Source organism: Muscardinus avellanarius (genome assembly GCF_963383645.1).
Source record: "Muscardinus avellanarius genome assembly, chromosome: 1".
In the NCBI taxonomy this organism is placed as follows: domain Eukaryota; kingdom Metazoa; phylum Chordata; class Mammalia; order Rodentia; family Gliridae; genus Muscardinus; species Muscardinus avellanarius.
This window is the reverse complement of record NC_137786.1, coordinates 70,680,627-70,705,297: the sequence shown is the minus strand read 5'-3', so window position 1 is coordinate 70,705,297 and position 24,671 is coordinate 70,680,627. Positions and strand designations below refer to the sequence as shown.

The window sequence follows — 24,671 nt, the reverse complement described above, 5'->3', positions numbered from 1 at the left end:
CCCTGTTTCAAAATAAGAAAGAAAAATGGGGTTGGGGATTTAGCTCAGAGGTAGAATGTCCCTAGGTTGAATCCCAGTACCAAGGGGAAAAAAAAAAAAGGGCGAGTATTGAGTGATTGGTTTAATAATGCACACCCTCTACCATTTCAAATGTTAATTACCAAAGACTCATCATAGAGTTGAAACCCCTACTGATTTATCAGAATTTTTGAGATTTCCAGGTTTTTGAAAATTAGTCTCCAGATTATTAACTCAATAACAGTCTGAAACATTTAGATGTTTTATATTTATTTTGGGAGAGAAGTGTGTTTTACTGGAATTTATCAAGAATATTCAAAAATATATTTTTGCTGTTTATATTTTAGAGACATCATAAAAGCACATTAGGGAGAACGGAACAAATTTTGATGTTTAGTGAATAAAGTATTTTAGCATTTAATTTAATCATTATATAGTAAGCATCAGAAAGACCTATTTGCAAATGAGAAGAATATTAAAAATTTTATAAAATGCCAGTTACCACTGCAGCAAGCTGTTATAAATTGTTATGAAATGGAGAGATATATCAGTTAGAAAGTCTCCATACAATTAAATAAAGGGAAAACAATTATTTAATGAAAAAACGATTCTCCCAAGGCCATTTACACAACTTTACCAGAGATTAAAGTATAAAAATACAGAGATCAAAGATAATTTGTTTTTTTATCATTATTACCCTTACCTTTCTAATTCTAGCGCTTACAGATCTTCCTGAGTTTTTCATGTTTTATTTAAAATGGAGATTTCTTGAAACCTACCTCAGTTGAGGTATTAACAATTTTATTGACTTTAGAGTGTCATAGTAATTACACTGAGATTATTTTGACAATAGAATGTTTCAGTTTTTAGTTTACTAAGGCTTGCCTGTACATCATAACCAACCAAATGCTATCTACATTTATATTTATGTGGCACTTCACACTTTCTGAAGGCTGTGCACACGTATTACTTTGCTTTAAAAAGCAGTACTCCATTAGAGATTTTGAAGTTAATATATCCATATTTTGTGTATTTATCTGAGAAAAGTAAAAGATAATGATTAGCTTTTCATATTTTTTAAATCTGTATAGATAAAAATGTTCCATTTCCAACATTGATGTTTAATATTGGCATCTTGAAAGCAATTAAATTATCATTGATTATGCTTTGTCTCTTCAGATAAATTTGCAGAGAAAAATGAGAGTTACAGGTGTGATTACCCAAGGAGCCAAGAGAATTGGGAGCCCAGAGTATATAAAATCCTACAAAATTGCCTACAGCAACGATGGAAAGACCTGGGCAATGTGTAAAGCAAAAGGGAGCAATGAAGACATGGTAAGAATGACCAGGCCCACAGAATTTAAGAGTAAGATCCCTTGGATGGGAGCTGATTGCCACCTGGCAACAGAGCCTCCAGGAGAAGCCTTATGTTGCAAATACATTTTTGTTTTTAATTGGGCCAGTGGAGTGAAGGGAGTGGGAGTTTCTCTAAGTGACAAATTTATATCAGCTGCCATTTAAGATTTCCTCAGATTTTAACTGGTGTTCCTACAAATACTTTTTCACAAAGTTAGCAGACTCCTGTGCATCACAGCTAAGCTTTACTTTAACAACAGCCAGCTTTTAATTCCATTTTGATTGCTTTTACTGATTAGTCCTTTCCTTAATCAAATAACTGCTGATAAAATATACAATTTTAAAAACAAGAAAAGCACCAAACTATAGAAAAGTTACATTTTTAAAATATGTTTCATATTAAAAAGTATTTTTAAATGTATTGTTACTTGGAAGAATAAAATATTTTAGAAGAAACTGGTATCATATGCAACATCTACTTTGTTTTAGGATTTTAAAATTAATCCTCAAAAATTTTTATTTTAGAGATATTAGGACTGCAAACTATCTCATATAAAACCAAGCAGTAGATTAAGTCTAACACATTTTATGAAAGATTTAAAAATTATCCTAAGTGAATTTTAATAAGATATACTGTTTACAAGTTTGCACAAAATATATAAGAAGAATGAGTCTTAAAGGAATTAATGATGACACAGTTAGTATTTGATTTTTATAAGGAAATATGTTTTTCTCCAATGAATATATGAAAGAATTATACATCTCTTATCCAATGATCTGGGAATGATTTTTGTAAATGTGTTCTGTCATACCCTAAAGCCTCATAAATCTGATTATAGTATTACAAAAAGGAAGTACTGAGGAAGCTCTATTGAATTCTTGTTTCTACCAAGTAAATACAAGTATAAACTTGCAAAATGAAGAGACAAACCCAGATTAAATTGAAGGATTTAAGGTGCCCATTTCCAAAGAAAGAAAGAAAGAAAGAAAGAAAGAAAGAAAGAAAGAAAGAAAGAAAGAAAGAAAGAAAGAAAAGGGAGTGATTCAGTGCCCTGCCTCTGAATGATTAACCTTGATATTAATAAGTCTATTCTAAGGAATTATAGATTATGCCATAGGCCACAGTGTTTTATTGCTTTAGTTAGTATTTTATCTATGCATTTTATATTCACTGCTGATGGCAAGGTTCTTCCTACATGATCCAGGCATATATATATATATATATATATATATATATATATATATATATATATATTTTTTTTTTTTTTTTTTTTTGGTGGTACTGGAGTTCCTGGAAACCCTTCTACCTCCAGGTTACACTCCCAGACCTATTTATTCTTCTTTTTACTTGGAAACAGGGTCTCTTAAGCCAGCACAGCTGGCTTTGAACCTGCACTATCCTCCTGTCTCCGCCTCCCAAGCATGGGGATTACAAGTGTGCACCACCAAGCCGGCTAATATTTTAAAATTACATGCAATAAGGCATACACTCAGTATGAGAAAATAAGTAAAGAAAATGTTGCATTCAGTAATTTAAAATTCTGTATTATTATGTCCTTGCACAGGTGTTCCGTGGAAATGTTGATAACAACACACCCTATGCTAATTCATTCACACCCCCTATAAAAGCCCAGTATGTGAGACTCTATCCCCAAGTTTGTAGAAGGCACTGCACTTTACGAATGGAACTTCTGGGCTGCGAACTATCAGGTGAGCCTCACATCTGTTTCTGTACTGTTTTTTATTTTTCTTTAAAAAAAAAAAGCATGTATATATATATATATATATATATATATATATATTCTGCCACTTACCTGTAGATTTTCAACACTCATAGAAATTCATTTCTGCTACAAAATGTCTAGAGTATGGTTCAGTGAGCGCATTGTTTATGCATAAGGTAAACAAGTTCTAAAACATGCTGCAGAATAGAATTAATGTAGGAAGAGTAATGCATTTTTTTTTTTTGAGTGGTCAAATAAAGTAAAGGAATCCTCATGGGAAACTCTTGTCAAGTTGAGATGTGTCTCATTGTTTTTTGGTAGTAACTGTGATTTATGTTTTGTGACAAATGTTCAGTATAAACTTAAATTTGCCTGACCTTATAAATTGCAGTTAGGTTGAGGCTATATGACACAGAAAAGTATGCTTTATCTTGGTCTACCTACCATAAGGACTTGGTGCTTTTTTTAGACTTTATGAAACATGTAAATTTATCATTTCTCCCTAGGGAACAATACTTCAATACCAAGATGGCTACTATAAATTCATTCCTGGATCATTCTTAGCTAAGCAACCTGCTTATCGTACAAATAGGGGTTATCTAGTTCAAGGATAATCTATCAAAGAACTGGGAGTTAAATGATTCTTGTCCTCCAGGAGTATCAATACTAGGCAAAGATGAAGACTTAATCCTTGGAGCTCACAGTGGTCTGGTTTCATTATAGCTAGGTTCTGAACTCAGTAGAAAATGACATCTTTGGGTGCATTATGCTGTTACTATATTTTCAATGTTTTTGTGTTTCTGGCACCAAATTTTACTTATCTTTGGTCTAAAAGTATTTTGTTCAACCGAATATGAAGAAAACTGAAAGTTCATGTGTGCCCACTTTTTAGCATCACCTCAAAAATATGAAAAACATTTACCAAACTAATTGCAGTTCGAGTCCTTGAAAGGAGACAACTGTGGAGTGATTTTTTGTTTTTTCCTCCACATGTTTGTGTGTGTGTGTGTGTGTGAGAGAGAGAGAGAGACAGAGAGACAGAGAGACAGAGAGACAGAGACAGACAGAGACAGAGAGACAGAGACATTGGGGATTGAATTCAAGATTACTCTAACTCTGAGTTACACCTCCAGTCATATTTATTTTAAACAGAGTCTCACTAGGTTTATAAGAGTCTTACTACTTGCTGAGGCTGTCCTTGAACCTGTAATTCTCTTGTCTCAGTCTCCCAGGTACTAGGATTACAGGTATGCACTACTATGTCCAGCAACTATTAGGTTTTGATTCATAGGTTAAAGTGCATACTTTATATATGCTTCTCTTCTTAGGCTTAATTACAATACCTAAAATAGTGAGTGTGTGTGTGTGTGTGTGTGTGTGTGTGTGTGTGTGTGTGTATTGATTGGCAGGGTGCACTGGGGATGGTTTTAAAAAAATGAAAATGTCGGGAAATATAGCTCAGTGATTTTCCCAGGGATTGAACCACTCAGTTACATCTCCAAACCTTTTTATTTGTTTATTTTATTTGAGAAAGGGAATCACTCAGTTACCTAGACTAGCCTCAAATGTGATCCTCCTGCCTTGGCCTCCCAACTGGCTGCAAATACAGGCATGCACTGCCTCATCTAGCTAGGAAATTCTTTTTAAGCAAATACATGGTGGTATTAAAACAACTAATTTTTTATTTGTACATTGTACTTATACATCATATTAGGGTTTAGTGTGATAGAAACATACATGCACAGAACACTCCTGTGTTTCCCACTGAGTCCCACTCACTCCCTCCCCCTCCCCATAAATAATTTTGACATTGGTATTGATAAATTCATATATGAACATAGGACTATTTGAAATGTGTCCTTCATCAAGTCTCCCCTTTCACTTGATCACATTGCTCCACAAATCCCATTCTTTTATTCTGGTATCTCCTTTTATTTATTTGAAGTCATTTTTGTTGAAAAATTTCTCTCCAGCATATACATATAAGGGAAAACACCTGCCCCTTCACATTTTGCAACTGACTACTCTTGCTCAGCATAATATTCTCTGGCTCCCAATTTTTCACGAGCCCATTACATTTAAAGAAAACAGAGTGATCTGACCAAATGAGGGTTTCTCTTCTAAGAATCACATTTCATGTTTGACTTTGATGTGTTTTATAAAGCAACCAGCCTACAGTTTGTGTAGTATTAATTATTCCAACAGAGATCTTTCTCTCATTTTGGTAATTTGAACCAGTTTATTGACTGTCAGTAAATCTTAGTAGAATTATTGCTGCATGTTGTTTGTATTGCACGTCACTATATCATCACAGGCCAGTGCCATCCCTAAGCCATTCATCATAAAACAATCAAGAGAAAGCCACAATATGATGAGGTTTGCTGTAAGCCCCATGGTTTTTAGTTGCTTAACATCACCTTCCTCCATTTTTCAGTCTTATGATTCATGAGGATCAGTCTCTTTTACACGGCACGGTTACACCCCTAAGGTGTAAATATATTTTACTTTCAAGTTTGACAAGAGGTTACACCTGACATTTTACAGATTTTATTTTCTCAAAAAAAGTAGTATTCTGTCTCCCAACCCTGCAAATTGATTTTTGAACTTGCTCACAAAGAATATCTTTTAGTGGTCGCTGTTTAAAAGATAAAGTATTCTGCTATGTAAATATTCCATTTTGTTAATACTTCATTTTTGTTCTGGTGCTGTCCACACTGGTAAAAGAATTAATTTATATGCATGAAATCATACGAATGAGTAGGGAAATTTGTGATGTGAGACACATCGCTAGAAAGGTAGTTGTAACAATTGGAAATAAACACTCATAATATTCCAAGCCATCTCCCACAATGAAGTCAGTGCTGTAAAGCCCAATGCTGCCTTTTTGCTTTCAACAGACTGCCATAAGAGCTTCCAGCGATCATGGAGGACCAGTTCATCCACTTCAAACACTTCAGAAACATGTTTTAAATTTTCTGAAAAAGATAGGACTTAAGGTATTTGGAATACAAAAGGTCATGACCATACATCGAGGAATTAAAACTTAGCTGCTCATTCTTTGAACAAATAATTATTGAGCATTTCTTGCTGGCCAAGTAGGAGAAAACAGAGTGGGTGTGAAGTGAACTTTATGACTAAGTAGAAATGGACCAAGGAATTCCTTTTCTACCCAATCTCTCAAATATTATTTTATATCACAAAATGGGGGAAAAAAGAACTATGTTTCTTTTCCTTTATGTCTCTCCTGCAAACAAAGCAAGGTTTGCAAACACTTGGGATGTACCATGGGGGTGGTGTGCAGGAGAACGGAAAAGAAAAACAAGTCAGAAAACTATAATGCCAACACTGTAACTTACCTCAGAGCTGTCTAAAAAGAAGCTGCATGCCAGTAGGCCTATTAGAACTTTCTGGAAGAACTTAAGATAATGTTTTGTTATAATGTCTCACTGAAAATTCATAAGTAGGTTGATCTTTATCATGAGGCTTAGGATGTATGTGTCTTCAACAATACTACTGCTAAGAGAAGACCTTTCCATGCCATTTGTTAAATCACATTTGAAAAGGATAGATATTTCCTAGAAGGTAGAGGTGAAGATAAATATAGAGAAATTTTAAGAAAGATCAAATGATCTAGATTGACTAAGTATGGGAAGCAATAAATTGTACCTAACAATTATCAGTGATGAAGCCAAACACATGTCTAAAATCCCAGATACAAGGGATGCTAAAGCAGCATGATCACAAGTTTGAGGCCAACCTTAGAAATTGAGTACCCTCTGCCGGGCGTGGTGGCGCACGCTTGTAATCCCCGTGCTTGGGGGGCGGAGACAGGAGGATCACGCAGGTTCTAAGCCAGCACGCTGGCTTAAGAGACCCTGTTTCCAAATAAAAATATAAAATAGGTCTGGGAGTTTAGCCTGGAAGTAGAATGGCTTCCAGGAACCCCAGTACCACCAAAAAAAAAAAAAAAAGAAAGAAAAGAAATTGAGTCGCCTCTTTTTTCTTTGCTTCCTTGATGATCAAACTTACCTATGAGTTTCCTAACCAAATGTAACGATTTTCCATAAGAAAGCTGTAGTCACTGGCTAGTATAATGGTAGAATTATATCATTGGTTTAGTTCCTACTACAAACTTCATAAGTGAAATGTTGTTCTTAACAATTCAGGATTGGAAAGTTGCGTGCCAATGTGCAAGAACGCATACACACATACACACAGATACACACAGAGTTTTCAGTTCAGTAACAGACAAACCCAAATTTTGTGTCATGTCAAACTTGAAAACATACATGGGAGATTTGAGAATCTTCCAGGAATATTCAAACAGTAAAACTTATTGAGTATGATTGAAATATGAGAATTTATACAAAAAAACATTATTTTTGTGAAACATTGTAATGGCTTTCTGCCAGAATTTATTTTCTTCTGCTATCTTACCTCCTAGTTTAAATTCTATACTTGCACATGCTGCATGCTGGGTAAATATTATCTTCCTGTCTTCCAAAGAGAGCCATGTTGGTGCAGTTAAGACTCAGTGATAAAGATTAGCATTTATTTCTTAGACAACAAAATGCTGTCCAGTTTGGAATATAACAGTGGAGCAGTTTGTGAAAATGACTTTGTACTGAGGGAATTTTCATTTGCAGTATTATGAAAACAGATAAAAGAAACCAAATATCCTTTATGAGAAAATGTCCCATTTTTAAAGACAGAATTAAACGGGTGAAAACGAGGGAACCGTCACAAGGCTTCCAGTAATGAGACAGGAGAGAACATTCCAACATTGTTTTCATTTTGCAAAATCATCCATCACAGAAAAGTAGTTTGAATTGTCTGCCTTGTTTTCAATTTTTTCAAAATGTATTCAGACCAAATAGCCTGAATTGGCTATCTTGTTTTTCTATTTTGTTCCAGATTTATTTTTGATTATAACCCCCTTTTTTGAATGTAGATGCTATCTCTTTAGAGGAATGAATAGCATTCTGTTTAATCTTCTTTTGCCTGTCCAAAATGAGCACAGAAATGTTCCAGGATGGTGCATTAGTTTTCTCATGGAGCTCTTCTCACTTTCTCACAGGCTGTTCTGAGCCTTTGGGGATGAAGTCAGGACATATACAAGACTATCAGATCAGTGCCTCCAGCGTCTTCAGAACACTCAACATGGACATGTTCACTTGGGAACCCAGGAAAGCTCGGCTGGACAAGCAAGGCAAAGTGAATGCCTGGACCTCAGGCCACAATGACCAGTCACAGTGGTTACAGGTAAAGTTTCCTAAGACTTTTATCACCCACTCTTCCTTATTGCCTTTCCTGTTTCTTCGGTGAATTTTGGAATCATCACGTTCACCTCCTCTTAAATGTGCCTCAGTCCTAGGCTAACCTAAATTGGTTAAACAGAAATTCCTCATGAAGCCATGTCCCTGGGCTATTTTAACTCTGGCATTGATTTATAGATTGTACTGTTAGGTTGATGCAGCAGAGACGGTACAGATCACATTGTGTATAATAGGTCAATTGATCGACTTGAGAGCATTTGCATTTTAACTCTCGTCAATGCTTTGTGTTAATATTGGTTTAGAAAGTGCTACAGCAGGAATCCAAAGGACACTGAAATCATGTCACTAACCTGAAGGTGTTCTCGTAGTATCATGGCTTTTTATCGTGACATTTTGTCTCTCTACCTGTGGTTGCTAAGCAATGGAGCAATTTGATCATGATCTCATAATAGAACTTGTTTATAGTTGAAAAAAATAGATTTGGGGGAGCCTATCATTTGCAGTTGAAGTACAGTTACATCTAATGCTTTGTAAGAATCTTGTAAAGCACTTATTTGTGGAGTACTTTTAAGTATGCATAGATTTTGTTAGCAACTTCTGTGGTAAAAATAAAAACTGCACAGCTCAATTCGACATAAGGTCACTTTCTTTTTAGACATGAGTTCATTTCTTATTGATTCTATGATGTATCAATGAGTTTATAATTTTGATAATTTATTGCACATCTAAAAACATTAAAAAGTAGCAAATGCTCACCCCTCAGGATCAAGCCAGATTTGCCAAGTTTGAAACTATTCTTGATCAAGTCACCTGAAATTTTAATAGTCCCTTTCCGTTCGTTTTATTTGACTTTACTTTTCTAAGTACAAATTGGAAATATTCAATTTTGGTTTACTTCTCCTTTATATTCTACCTGGATCTTTATTTATCTGGAATTTTCTTGCACTCTTTCTTCAGCTACCACACATTATGGATAAATCTTCTTATCTTTCTCCTTCTATTTTTGAAAGTAGGAAATGTGCTTTTTGTATGTCATCCCAACACCCAAACTGGTGTCCATTCTTCCATCTAGCAACATGTACTAAATTAAACCATTTATTTAGCAATGTTTATTCACCATGGACTATGACAAAGAGTGTTAACACAAGATCAAGTGACAACATTGCTCATGCTCTTAGGAAATTACCTCTTTCTTAAAATAGAGCTTTTATTGTTGTACATGACATCAAACTTATATTTCCTCCTACCTGGCATCTCCCAGTGTTCTCTCTAGGCTACTCTCCTTCTACCTGTTATCCTCCCGCTAATGTTTCTTTTATCAGTTCTACAAGCTCAGATGAACACAGTTAGCAAATGTCGATTACTTATTCATGTATTTATTTATTTAGTTAGTTTTGTTTTTGCGGGTCTGGGGATGGAACCCAGGGTCATTCGACCTCCGAGCTACATCCCCCTGCCCTACTTTTTATTCTTTATTTGAAACAGGGTCTCATTAAGTTGCAAAGGGCCCCACTAAGTAGCTGAGGCTGTCCTCTAACCGCGATCCTCTGGTCTCAGCCTCCTGAATGCTAGGATTACATGCGTGCGCCACCACGCCCAGTGAATGATTTAAATTATTACTGTAGAGGATTCAAGTACCCTAAGATCATATCAATTCTCCTTTATTCTCATGCCCACTTTGTGATCCAAACTAACACTGACTTTCACTTGGGTTTATGCAAAATATTCTTAACCAGTTTTTCTGTTGATGGTCCCAATCTTTTGAAAAGTCTATTGTTTCGGAATTAAAACTCATGTGTGTCTATGTGTAAAAGCGCGTGTGTGTGTATGTGTGTGCGTGTGCTTCCAAGATGCAGATATTATTTTCTTACTCCCCTATTTTAAATCCTTCCATTACAGCCAGGCGTGGTGGCGCACGCTTGTAATCCCTGTGCTTAGGAGGCGGAGACAGGAGGATCGCCCTGGTTCTGGTTCGGAGCCAGCCTTGCTGGCGTAAGAGACCCTGTTTCCAAATTTAAAAAAATATAAAATAGGTCTGGGAGTATAGCCCAGAGGTAGAAGGGCTTCCAGGAACACCAGTACCACAAAAATAAATAAATAAATAAATAGTAAATAAATAAATAAATCCTTCCATTACTTTTCATCATGCTTAAAATAAAATGCAAATTTCTTAATAAAGCCTAAAAGGTTTTTGCATTATTTGGCTCAATTTTATCTCATACCATACTCTTTTAAATTTACTTTAGTTTCTCAAACCAAACACTATTTGTCTCCTGTTCCTTTGTAAATGTCCTTATCCTATAGGAAAAAATGGGAAGAGAACCATATTATCAAGTTTCTGATGTTTAAAACATTCAACTACACTTTGGATGTACTTTTTTTCTGGGAAGGCTGCACTGCCAGCTGCATCCTGCTCATGTCTGATTGAATATTTTTCTTCTATACAGTAATCTTCCATTATCCTTGAGGGATACATTCCATAACCCCCAGTGAATTCCTGAGACCAGGGACAGTCTTTGTTTCTATCTGCCCCACATCAATGCTATTTTATACCAGAGCTAAATTGTGTATCTATATTTTATGTCCTAGTGTCTCCTTTGCTCATTACTCCTATATTTTGGAGTCATTATCTAGTAAAATAAGGATTACTTGAACACAAGTGCTTCAGTATTGTGACAGTCAATTTAATAAGTAAAATGGCTGATAAGTGATTAGTGGGTAGGTAGCACATACAGCTTGGATACACTGGACAAAAAGATGATTCTGCCCTGAGTAGGACAGAGCACAACAGCAAAGATTTTGTCACACTACTCAGAATGGGATGACATTTAAAACTTATGAATCATTTATTTATGGAAGTTTCCATTTCATATTTTCTTTTTTTTTTTTTTTGCGGGTCTGAGGATGGAACCCAGGGGCATTTGACCTCCGAGCTACAACCCCTGCCCTATTTTTTATTCTTTATTTTTAAACAGGGTCTCACTAAGTTGCAGAGAGCCTCACTGAGTAGCTGAGGCTGTCCATGAACTGTGATCCTCCTGTCTCAGCCTCCTGAATGCTGGGATTACAAGCATGCGCCACCACGCCTGGCTCCATTTCATATTTTCAAACCAAGGTTCACTGTGAGTCTGAATCTGTGGTCATTGAAGCCATGGATACGGGGAGGATATTCACTGGATTATTATGTTCTCTACAATTCTCTCACAGTAATGTTATCATACTGTATTGGAAATTGTTTTTTCATACTAGATTGTTTACTTCAGAAAGTCTAATATAATGTTTGCCTTGTTGAATTTCTCAATTTGTTGTTCAGTATCTGACCAAATATAATGTGACAATACTTGGCACTTAGTAGGTACTCCATAAAAATTTTTTGAACAAATGATTATTTCAGAGAATAATCAAACCCCTGGATTAGGGCCTATATAGCATATAAGTTTGATTCTCAATGCAAGATATCAACTATTACACATATTCTCTTTCTTTCTTTCTTTCTCATTGCTAGAGATTAGACCCATGTCCTCACACATTCTAGACAAACGTTTTGCCACCGAATTAAATCCTTAGACCCATATTCTATAATTTTTCAAAAACTAAGGAAAGTAAAATTTAATAATATATGGCCTTTCAGATTCTTTGAATAAACCATAAAAATCTACTTTCTGTGTACATGTGCTTGTGCGTATGTATATCCAGGGCTTGAACCCAGAGGCATGCAACCTCTGAGCTACACCCTAAGCCTTTATTTTATTTTATTTTATTTTTATTTTTCATTCTGAAACATGTCCTTATTCAGTTACCATAGGATGGCCTTTAATCTGCAATCCTCTTGTCTCCCCCTCCCAAGTACTGCTATTATAGGCTTGAACCACCTCACCTGGCTGAAATGCTTTAAAATTGTAAATATTCAAGAAATATCTAAGATTAACATGGTGGTATAGCTTAACATTTGTGAGTCATAATGTCTCATAGAATAAGACAAATTTTTTATACCCTAACAGTATCTCAGGCAGGCTGGAAGACTCTAGAAATACCCAAATAAAGCAATTGCCAATGTCAAATTTCTTTAGAAAGATAGAAACAAATATTTCTACACGATTCGGGGTCTGGTTTTCAGTGCAAAACTCCATCCATTATTTTAAGATGGCTTTTCAGCTGTCTTCTTAAAGTAACTTGCATGTTCAAATTAATTCATTCAGTTGATGACAGATTTTCTGTCAGTTCAAGGACCAGTTTGTCTAGTAGATGTCTAATTTTCATTGTGTCAAACATATTCAGACTCCCCAAGGCAAAGTAAATCGACATCTCTTATTTATCTTTCCTCATGTCATGTGAAAAAAAAGTTCAGATTTGTGACTATTTTTAGTGCTCTTTCCTCAAGAAAATCTAATCTACTCAATTGTACATTGTTGGCATCAGTGCTTGTTAGTATTTTGGTTGAAAATGAGATTAAATTTTAGAAAAATTAATATATAGGGTAATTTTGTTTTGAGCTGCTGATACAGAAATCAATTTTTATTTTATTTGAAGACTCTGAGCTTATGAATTTAGTTGTATTTTTAAGTAAAATGCATTAATTCAGAGAAATCGCTCTTCAGAAGAAAACATTTCTGTCATTTAAACTCTCTTTCTTCATTAGTACTCTCCTGTTAATTGAATTTTAAAGAAAATTATTTCATTTACCAATTATGCATGTGATTCTTTTAACAAGGAAAGTTTTATTTCAGTTTTATATATTTTACTAAAACATAATCATATAATATCTGGAGATTTAATTTTTGGAAATGAATTCCCCCAGAGACTATTACACTTAACTGTGATATATTTGAGGAAATTTATATATATATATATATATATATATATATATATGGAATCCCCATGCATTCAAGTATTATTTTAACATTTTATATATATTAATAACTATTGTCTCTTCTGGTCTCTTCTATACAGTCAAAGTATCTGAAACTGTCATGCAAATATTCCAGTGTTTTTTTTTTTTAGGAATAATCATATATATCTGGTTAGCTTCCTTGAGTTACTATTAATTAGGTAATTATTATGCAGTTTCCTTTATGTTCTATTTGAACATGGCAAAAATGTGTTAGACCCACAGGCAGTATACTAACTGAGGCATTTCTCAGACCTAAAGATCACTATCACTGGCATGTATATGATATATGATGTTCTCCAGAACTTTTTTTTTTTTTTTTTTTTGGTGATACTGGGGTTCCTGGAAACCCTTCTACCTCCGGGTTACACTCCCAGACCTATTATTTTATATTTTTTATTTGGAAACAGGGTCTCTTAAGCCAGCAAGGCTGGCTTCGAACGAGCGCAATCCTCCTGTCTCTGCCTCCCAAGGATGGGGATTACAAGCATGCCCCACCACGCCCTGCTTGTTCTCCAGATCTTTAAAACTTATCAAAACATTGAGCAAAATGCTCTTCCAGTAGATTTTCCAAAAGTTAAATCTTAGTTTCTGCCTCTCAACAATCTTAACTTCTAAAGTAAAAAATCCTGAGTTAGTCATTCCCAAACAGTGGTTTTGACATTCCTAACATCTAGTTGAATTATATTTTAAACATTTTTATAAGAATATGGGTTGAACAAAAATTAATTTTAAAATAAGCATTACACATTTTCTTCCACTGAATATACTGTATATGCATCCATTGTCCTACTGATGATAGCTATAGAAAAATAGGTAATCACTGTCTAAAAATATATCAGCTAAAAATTTATAAAATATGACATAACCTAAATGACCAAGAGGAAGAAAATGTCACCATGTACCTAGGAAATGGCCTTTTGGTTGCTTTCACAAGATATTTATTAATTTAAGGTAGTCTAGTTGGTATTTCAAATAAATTACTAGAATTTATAGAGGTGTTAAGACTGCACATTTTAGTGTTTACCTTTGTCAAAATTGCATCTAAGCCCACAGAGCTTCATTTCAATGCTAATTTTGTGCATATATGTAAGAAAGCACTTGAATTTAATCTTCCAAATTAAATAATTCTTATTTATTTTTAGAATTGAGTCTATTTCAAATATAAAAAAGAGAATATTTTAGCCATATGATTCATAACCATTTTAGAGTCATTGAACTTCTCTTTCCCTATGGACTATTTATTTATTTAGGAGTTGAAGGAAAGGTCCTCAAGGATCAAGTGACCAGCAGGCCTCTAGGAATCATTTGTCAATTTGAAGGATTACTCTGATTTTCAATTTACAGCTCCAATTTCACATATAGTAAACAGTAAGATTGTATGAAGGGACTAACTATAAAAGAGGTCTAAAAAAGATCAAGCAATGTAACTTATTTTATGAATGGTTGTGAAAGGGCATCCATGCTTTCAAAAGGCTGCTATACTCTGGGCTATACTAGGTGAATCAAAGAACCATCATACCTTAGCTGGATGTGGTGAAACATGCCTATAATCCCAATACTTGGGAGGCTGAGACAGGAGGATCACAGGTTCAAGGATAGCATCAGCAACTTAACAAGATCCTCAGGAACTTAGACTGCATTTCATAATAAAAAATAAAAAGAATTGGGGATGCAGCTCAGGGGTAGGATACCCCTTGGTTCACTTTTCAGTACAAAAATAAAACATTTTAATAAGCAAAACAAAACTGAATAGATGTTTGGATAGAAATATTTAGTGGATTAAAAAAAAAGAAGCCAGAGCTGTTATCATGGATTCAATGTTCAAACAGCAATAAACAGAAATGTAGGAAGCTGGTTGCTTCTTTTTAGAACCAATATTTGAAACCGCTGAGAAACTGAACAGAGGGAATATAAGAATTATATCTACACAGCAGACTCATTCATATTTTTATTATAATAAGCATTAAATTACTTTTGATTCTTTTGTGTGCAAATGATTTCTAATTCGTGGCATGTTCGTTGTTTTGGCACTAACAAAATATTTGTAAGAATGGTAGTTATTTATTCCCAAAAATATAAGATGAAAAATACATCAATGAATAAAAATACAAACTTGGGACTACCCTTTCAACTGGAGGAGCATTTGTAAAGAAAACGAATCAATTTTGATTGCTGATATCATTTTGTCTTTAAAACAGCAGTCTCAGTGAACTAACTTATGTTTGTTTTATAATGAGGTTATGGTGTTAGAAAAACGTATTAAAGATTGTGGAGCCAGTCGGTAGTAGAAGGGGAGTCTCAACACATGCTACATAGCTTATGCAACAAATTTTACCACAATAACTAATAGATCACTTAGTTAGTGAAGTGATTACTTGTTTCAGGAGTAGGTAGGAATTTTTTTATAGGTAGCACTTTTTGCCCAAGCCTTACCAGAACAGTTTCAGCCACTTACTTTATTTGGATGAGAGAACCTGGTACCTCTGTAGCTTTCAAATTTAATAACAAATGCAATTTGCTTAACTCTATTTTTAATGTGGTCCCCATTATAAAATTGCATATCCTTGACAATATTACTCAACATCAAAAATGTACATACTAAGTATTTGAAAAATACAATTCCTATTTTTGGCTTAATGTAAGACAGATAGAATATAGGAGTGAAATTATACATTTTCTTCCCAGAACTCAGTGGTGTGTCTGTTTGTGCACACATCACATTTTAGAGAACACTGCTATTTGACCAGCAATCTTGGTCATGGTCAAGCTCACCTGGTTTATTTGTTTTGGTTTATCCTACAAACTTTTGGAATTTTTCTCCAAAGCTAGTAATGCTTTAATAAGTAGATAATTCAATTTTGTTTACTTTCATGATTGTAGATGCCTTTCATTCATGAAGTATTTATTTGCTAGCTTATGTCAACATAAAATAAATTTACTTATAGCAAATACTGCACTCATTATCTGTTTCATTAATAAATTAACATATTTGTTAAGAAGTGAAGTTGCTTCAAAGCTAAATGATAGCTTTGGAAAAGGGTAGGTTCACTTTGCCACACCACTTCTTCCATTAACCTTTGATCACATTCTTCTTTGAGATCCTTTAAGCTTTAGCTAAACTCACATCTATCTGCCTACAGCCACAAGTTGATCACTCACTAGAATTTATATTGCAGAACAAAAATAGATAGGCATTTCCTATTGCAACCACCGTTTCAAAGCAGAGCTAGGTTCAGACTTCCCAATTTACAGGGCCGGGTGTGGTGGGCATGCTTATAATCCCCGCGCTTGGGAGGCAGAGACAGGAGGATTGCGCAGGTTCAAAGCCAGCCGCGCTGGTTTAAGAGACTGTGTTTCCAAATAAAAATATAAAAATAGGTCTGGGAGTGAAGCCCGGAGGTAGAAGGGCTTCCAGGACCCCAGTACCACTAAAAAAATAAAAAATAAAAAAAAAAAAAAGAAGAGAAAAAAAAGACTTCCCAACTTATTAGTTAGGTCCCTTCCCTGGGTCAGTCACATAATTTAGAAGTGTCACTTTCCATCTGATTTTACTTGTTTCCTTCATTTTCTTGTGAGTTTCAGGCCCTGCTCTGGCCCTCAGTGGTCACCTGATGTCACCTTGACTAGGTTTCTATATACTTAGGTGCACAGAAATAATTCTGACCTCCACCCTCGGCTCTCCACCAACAACTTCTCTCTTGGTTCCGCATTCTTGTTGAGAATCTAAGCTGTTCCTCAGTACTCAGACTTTCTAATTTTTTTTAGATAATGCTTTTCTTCAGATAATTTCCTACCACAGTGGAGTCCTCCTGACCACAGACCCATCCAAATCACAAAAAAAGGTTTATTCTTCCTCATTTGCTTACGAACTGATAAATTTAGAACATTGTACATCACTCTTTCATCCTAAAAATGTAATATTTTAATATAAATTTTCTTTCTCTCCAAATGATGACTTTTATCAACATTTCCCAAAATATACACTGAAAATCATACATTTTTTGAAAACTATAGGTTCTCAAAAAGGGGGATTTTCTATGCCTCTTTTTTTTTGGTGAATATGGTAAATTACCTTCTTTTCTACTTTTCTTGAATACTTGTATATTAAGATAGAAAAGACTCCCAAGAATCCTCTAGGAAAGCATTTGTTTAGCTTTGTTTTACTTGGTAATTTTTCATCTTATTTGATCATGGAGTAATTTTTAAAAATAACTCAATATCCCCAGAAACCACTTTGGAATATGGTAATTAAATTGCAATTCTATACCACTTTACTATTTGCAAAGGGATTTTGCAGTACTTTTTTCACTGTATCTTTCTAAAAATCTGGGTATATACCATCATTTGTAAAAAAAAAAAAAAAAAAAAAGTGTTCTATCTCAAATGTGTAAAAAACCTTGCAGAGCTTACATGACTTGATCCCATAAATAACAGAACTTGCCTCTTGAATCCATATTTTCTCATATCCACCGAATGCTGTTTTTCATGATTGCTTATGTCTGATATCATATAGCAGCTTTTTTAATCAACATGTTTTTTTCAGCATGGACAAATGAAATACACGTATGAAATACATGTACTCAAAAAACATTTTTAATTCAGTGCAATAGTTTTTACTGTAGATCTACATGATACCCCAAAGTTCAAGTTAGCCCAGATGTACCTGAAGAATAGAGAACTTCTATCCTAATTGTGCCACATATATTGATCACTGTATGCAAGGAAAGCAATGAGAATAGTTTTACCTGTTAAGATACAGTTCCTATGGACTAAAGGTCTGAGCTAGGGAAATTGAAAACACTACACAAGTGTCAATCTGTTATTCAAGTGGTAAAATGTTTTAGTCTCAATGTTGAAATGCATTCAGTAATTTTCTTAAAACTCTGTTAGCATTATGCTTAAAATGGCAGAGGATCCTCACTGTCTGGTCTTTGTATAAAAACTTGGTAAAGTTTGTTCTCCTACAAACGTTCACATGCTTTGGTTTTGAGTTCTATTCATCCCGATGAAAGAAGTATTTTTTATAAATGACGTGTTCAATATTAATGTGCGATACACATTAGGAAATTCACCAATTTTCCTTAAAGTAGGACACTAAACATAACCACTAGGCATTTTGTGGCAGGTCCCACATGCTGAGGACAAGATGGTCAGAACTCTGAAATATAAAAGGACCATTGTTTTTTTTCTTAGCTGGTTTTATTTACTTAACAAGTCAGACCACACACAGCCTCTATACTTGACAGATTTCTATCATGCCATAAATTTTCTATCTTCTTGCTTAGCATCTGTTGAGTCAGATGATTTTAAAGGAGACAGAAGTGTATGGATAGGTTCACTCAACTGAATGGTTTGGTATGCCGATTTGCATATTCTCCCAACCACTGATGAAAAACTCTTCATACAAGATTATCCAACAAGAGAAAGAGACAAACTGACATATTTAAATAGAGCCATTATTAATTGCTTTTTAAATTATATCTGGTTCAGTAGTTTTTAACGTAAAGTATAGAATAAAATATAATTGTGATTACATTCAAGGTTGTAGTCATTATCATTATGGCATTGTATATGATTATTATTGTCAATGTATATACGACATAATTAGGAAAACCAATTGTGGTTAAGAGGGCTTTAAGTAAATGAATAAAGTAAAGGCAAATGTAATTGGAAAACTATTCTTGCTAATTCTGAGTCACTTTCCTTTCCTTTCTCTACATCCTACCACCTGTGAGGGACTCAACCTTTGTTTCTTTTATGAGGAGCACATTGGAGTTGGAGTTTGATTCCCAGTGCTCTAGGATTTGATGGCCTTCATGAGTACCACAGGACTCACCTGTTCTGTGAGACATATGTCTGATGATGTGGGAGGAGCTGTAATACAAGATAATGGATCTAAGAGAACTTTAGAAATGTATCACTAAATATATATGTGTATGTTTTCTACAGCTGCCTCAAACTCTGTAATGGGAAATTAGGCAAAATTCTAAAAATCAAACAGCTTTAAAACTCTTGATGAGGGAGGAGCCCACCCCCAGCTGCTTGTATCTTGGGTATCAAAGTCATTTTCTCAAAGTGTGGTTTAGAGACCTCCCGCAATAGAGTCAGCTGGCATAGGCTAGCTGAGGACACAGATTCTGAAATTCTCTCCCCAGATACTTAGATGCTGTTCAGTCTGATTTGAACACAGAAATGTGTCTTTTAGGACAAATACCCCTAGATTAGGTGAAATTAAATTATTTAGAGGCAACAGTTTTAATGAGGCTTGCTTATTTATACTAAATTTAAAATTGAATATGAATCTAATTTTTGTTTAGGAGTAGCATATTGGGATACTACAAATTAATGTTTCTAACAGTATGTATATTTCAAATATCCAGACTTAGATTGATCTGATGTTTTTTAAGAAATGATTTCAATAACAAATTCTTAGTTCCTCCTAATTCTGTAGGGAATTAAGTATATCAAATAGACATGTGGAATCAGATATAAAATCTATGAGAAAGTACATCCACATCCATAGCTATAATTTAAGTATGCCCTATTTAGGAACTATATATTATTAAATATTAAGAAATTTACCATTTCACATTAAAGTGGGAAATAAATATCACCACAATAGATAACATATATACTATATATAATATATTTATATAATATATTATATTTATATTATATTTTATATATTATGTTATGCAATAATATAATATACTATATAAATATACCTATATTTATACTACTAGATGGCATTAAGGATTTTAAATATTTTAGTATTTTATTAATTACTCCTTCCACTTATATGATGTATGTGTGTTTATGCATATATACATAGGTGTGTTACCTATTTTGTTTACATATATATATATATATATATATATATATATATATATGTAGCACTAGGCAACATGCATATTTATCCTTTGATATACTTTATTTCCTACAGAATTGGGAGGAACTAAGAATTTGCTATTAAAATCATTACTTAATAGACATCAGATCAATCTAAGTCTGTATATTTGAAGTACACAAAATAGATATTCCTAATAATGGCCATAAGTATTACCAATTTCTAAAGAAGCCTTTTGTAGCATAAGTTCTTAATGCATATTGAAAACTTGTTAAATAATATTTTCAAATTGTCAATCTGTATCCTTTAATTCACTGATACTTTTGATAACAGGAAGCATTTCACAATGGTTAGGATGTTAAACTCTCACTCAAATCCATCTGGGTTCAAATGTCATCCTCTACCACTAGCTTGTCCTGTGACTGCATGCAAGAAGTTATACCTGTCATGGTCTCAATGGTCCTATTTTCTTATTTTCTAAATAAAAATAATAGTATCTATATTATAGAATTATGTTCAGAAATAGAATATACTTTCTAAAATGCTTGAGATAATTACTATGAAAATGTTAGCTATTGTTTTATTGACTTAGTACTCAATGAAACTATATATGTCATTTTCTATTCTATTGTGTGTGTGTGTGTGTGTGTGTGTGTGGTACTGCAGGTGGAACCCAGGGACTTTTCTACTCCGGGCTATACTCCCAGACCTATTTTATAATTTATTTGGAAACAGGGTCTCACTAAGTTGCTGAGCCTCACTAAGTAGCTGAGGCTGGCTTCGAACCTATGCAATTTTCCTGTCTCAGCCTCCCAAGTTCTGGGACTACAAGCGTGCACCACTAGGCCCAGCAGCATTTTCTATTCTTTAAAGTTGCTAAATAAAAATACAGGAAACTCTATTAAATTTGAATTTCAGATAAATTATGAGTAGTTTTTAGTATAATGCACAAAATATTGCAGGAGAAATACTTAAAGTAAAATTGTAGTTTATCTGAAATTCAAATGTATCTAGGCATCCCATATTTCATGGCTAAATCTAGCGTCCCTATTTTTGCTTCTTCTAATTTGCTTTCATCCTTCTGGTATATCTAATTGAATGAAGTTTTAATGCTGATATAGTGTTGTTTTTTGGTCAGTGAATAATGACTTTAGGAGAGTGCCCATCTGTAATTATTTTGTTTTGTGTCTCTATACGAGATAAATAGATACTGGAAAGTCCAGTAAGTTTATTAACTTCTAGAAAAATTTACTTAAATTGATTTCCACTTTAAAATTATCAATCTCCATTATTTTCTGGGGAAAATGGAACAATGTTTTATTCTAGCTCTTCTCTGCTTAATGGATTTTAGGGAATTAGATGAGCCCTTTGGATCCACACATAACTTTAAATAATAAACTCTGATTGTCTTTCACAATATGTGAGAACTTAACATAATATTTCCCATCTCTGAATTGGGTTGAAGTTGCCAAAAATGTCCATAAGTGACTTAATGAAATTTGGAGACTTTTGTTGTCTGCAGTTTATAGAAACTACACTATATTACAATTGGGATCCTTTGGGTTTTTCTTATTTGGTTTTTGGCTTAGTTGTTTTGTATTATTGAAATAACACACATTTAAGTACTTGAACTCAAATTTTGATCTTACCTGTGTGACACTGGAAATGTCTTGGCATTCCTTAGAATCAGTTTGGTCATTGCAGAAATATAGTACGTGGAAATACAGATATTTTGGAAGACTGAACAGAATCACACAAATAAAATAACACGCATGATATCTAAACGGGTGTAAGAGCCCATCTGAGCTCCTTTCTCTGACTTTTCTTCAGTATTAACAAAGATACTCTGGAGATAAGTAGTACTAGAGTTCATTTTGACCCCAAGTCCTGTGCCTATGTTCTATTTAGTAAAGGAAGAAACAGTAGGTACTTAGTATCTCTAACTTTTCATCTAATGTATTCCAAATATTGAGGAAACTTCTAGATTTTTCCATAATAGATCTACTTAACTGTTAATAGAAAGTGCTGAGATCTGTCACCATCACCTCCATTCTTTATCTGTGGTTTTCTGAGCCCAGCTTTCCTTCTTCTGGAAAGGCACTTCCTTGGTAGAGTTTTCCTGGTCTAAGAGGGTATTTATAAAGAATGCTGCTGATAGAGCCATGTAGGGATTGACCATAGGTCTGTCCATCAGTGGAAAGTTCAGGACTTCCAAACAAAAAGGACTTAATGGAGACGTTTTGTTGAGATATTCACAGAGAATATGGAGGCAGAGGTGAAAGAAGTTTCTTTAAGCTACATTTGTAGAGACACACACATCATAATGTATGTCAAAACTATTATTTAGAGGAGCTTTGGAGTAATCCTTAACTCCCAGCCACCTATTCCTTGAAGCTGACATTTTCTTTTGAGGTGTGAAATTGGAATGCAGGTTGGCTACAGATTAGTCCCCACCAACCACATGAATAAAACTACTCAGAAGCAAGAAGTGGAGAAGAGAATGCCCATACCATTTCTTTTTCTGAGCTCACCATTCATATTAGTGGGCAACTTTTCTTCCATTTACCAGAACATACTAACCAGCAAGAAATCAAGGATGTCAAGTAATTGAGGAAAAATAATGGCAAAAATATTTTATATTTTATAAAATTCTAGCTGCTGATTGTTTGGGTGCTGTTTTTCTTTGATTCCTTAGTCATGGTGGTCTTTGGAAAGAAATATAGATATAGAATCATACTCTTCAAAATATTATTAGCTCTTAGGAAAAGCAGCTAAAAAACACAGCACTTAAAATGTTCCATTAATAAAAATACCAGGAATTAAAATGCTAATAAGGCCTAAATATAGAAAATATAGAATCCCTTTTGGAAGTTTTATTCTTTGGGGTTTTTAAAAATATACTAAAACCCATTAATATACAATGTAAATAGATTAATTTCCAAGGTTGATGTTCTTAATGCATCAAATAAATGGGAAACATATTACAGAGATCTATCTTATTTCTTACTGCTTCCTTTATAATTTGAAAGTTTTGCCTGTTTTTTAAAATCCCCAAAACAAAATACAAGTAACAGATAAGCGATGGCCTAGCAAAAGTGAAGAAAATCAAAGTCACTTTTTTTTTCTACTAGTAAACCAAATGTGTATAGGATTGCAAAGAAAACGGAGAGGTGACCAGTAGCGTTACACTGGCCAGTTAATGCTAACTGGAAGACACATCTCTACAAGAACTGTAAGTTTAAATCATAAGATCCCAATAGAGGGGAAGAAGGATATATCATATTCCCCCAGACTGAAGCAAACTCAAGTCAGTTCATGCCTAAAAGAACTTGAGTCAGTGCATTCCCCCAAACTGAAGTGAATTCAAGTCATTGCATGCACAAAATGCTCCAGACTGAGAGTGAATAGGTGATGCCAGAGCATGCCTTGGTAAGCCACATTTGGGGCGCTTTTCACATCCTCTTATCCTTTCAGCTTGGCACTCTTTTGCAGGGCACCACACACAAAGCTGTACCCTGCAGCTCTGAAGTGACCTCTTTTAGGACCCAAATAATGGGAAGGGAAGCCTTGCAACCTCTTCCTTTAAGCTGAGCTTTGTCTGTGTCCGAATGAGCTGGGGGCCCAGCTGAGATAGCCAGGAGAGTGTGCTTGTATACATTTGGCCAAATCTGTCATTTTCTCTGATCTTTTACATGCAAGCAGAAATCACACACTAGAAAGTGAAAAAATGCAGGTTAGTATGAGTGAAGAGACTAGTAATACTCAGTAGCCTGAATGAAAACAGTTTCCTTACTGTACTAAGGTTTTACAGTTTTGCAATTATATTGTGCTAAAACCGCTCAAAGTCCTTAGCGACTTTTAGAATCACCCTTGGATCAATGCTGTGTATAGGACTTCTTAAAATCCTGACCTGCCTAAGATTTGTTGGCTAAGTCAGTAAAGTACCAGAATCCAAAGAAATGTCTTTAAATGTGGTGTTTAGAAAGAATCATCTTGAAATCTTCAAGGAGACAAGAATTTTTGTTTGGCTCTGACACTGATTTATTGTAAGCCCCTGTACAGATGACTTGCACTTTCTGGATCCCAAATTCCTTATTATCACACAAACAGAAATAAAAATACCTTCCTTTCTTATTGATACCTGCCTAATAGCCACAGAAGAAAATTGTGATGTCTACAACTGGGCAGTAAAATGATGGCTCATCCACAGAGAATCCAGAATGATCCTACATAGTGAAAAGTACCAAATCTATTTATTTTATCCCAAGAACCACACATGTGGCCCCTCTTTCTGCCCCTAAGAAAGACAGGTTTCCTAGATATTCAGCATCATCATATATTATCACTTGAGTGTACTCAGGAGGGGATCATTGATGATCATTCATTTTAATTTCAATAATTTTATTCTACCCTATTATTTTTTTTACCAAGACATACACATTTTTGCAATATAACTAAGAATCACATACTACTATTCAACATTCATTTAGAAAATGAATTTTAGTTCAAGATTCTGAGTTCCAAAGGTAGAAAGAAAAAGAGGGAGGAAGGAAGGAAGG

General features: G+C 34.4%; 1 protein-coding gene across 2 annotated transcripts in view; it reads left to right on the top strand.

Moving 5' to 3' along the window:
* Positions 1-24,671, top strand: part of EDIL3 (EGF like repeats and discoidin domains 3) — a gene marked incomplete at both ends in the record, with an annotated part of 431,096 nt that overhangs the window by 325,418 nt on the left and 81,007 nt on the right. For both annotated transcript variants that reach the window (XM_080696996.1, XM_080696995.1), the window contains 3 exons: positions 1,198-1,353; positions 2,940-3,084; positions 8,176-8,360. In XM_080696996.1, the coding sequence (XP_080553122.1) occupies positions 1,198-1,353; positions 2,940-3,084; positions 8,176-8,360 (486 nt within the window). The remainder of the gene's footprint in view (positions 1-1,197; positions 1,354-2,939; positions 3,085-8,175; positions 8,361-24,671) is intronic.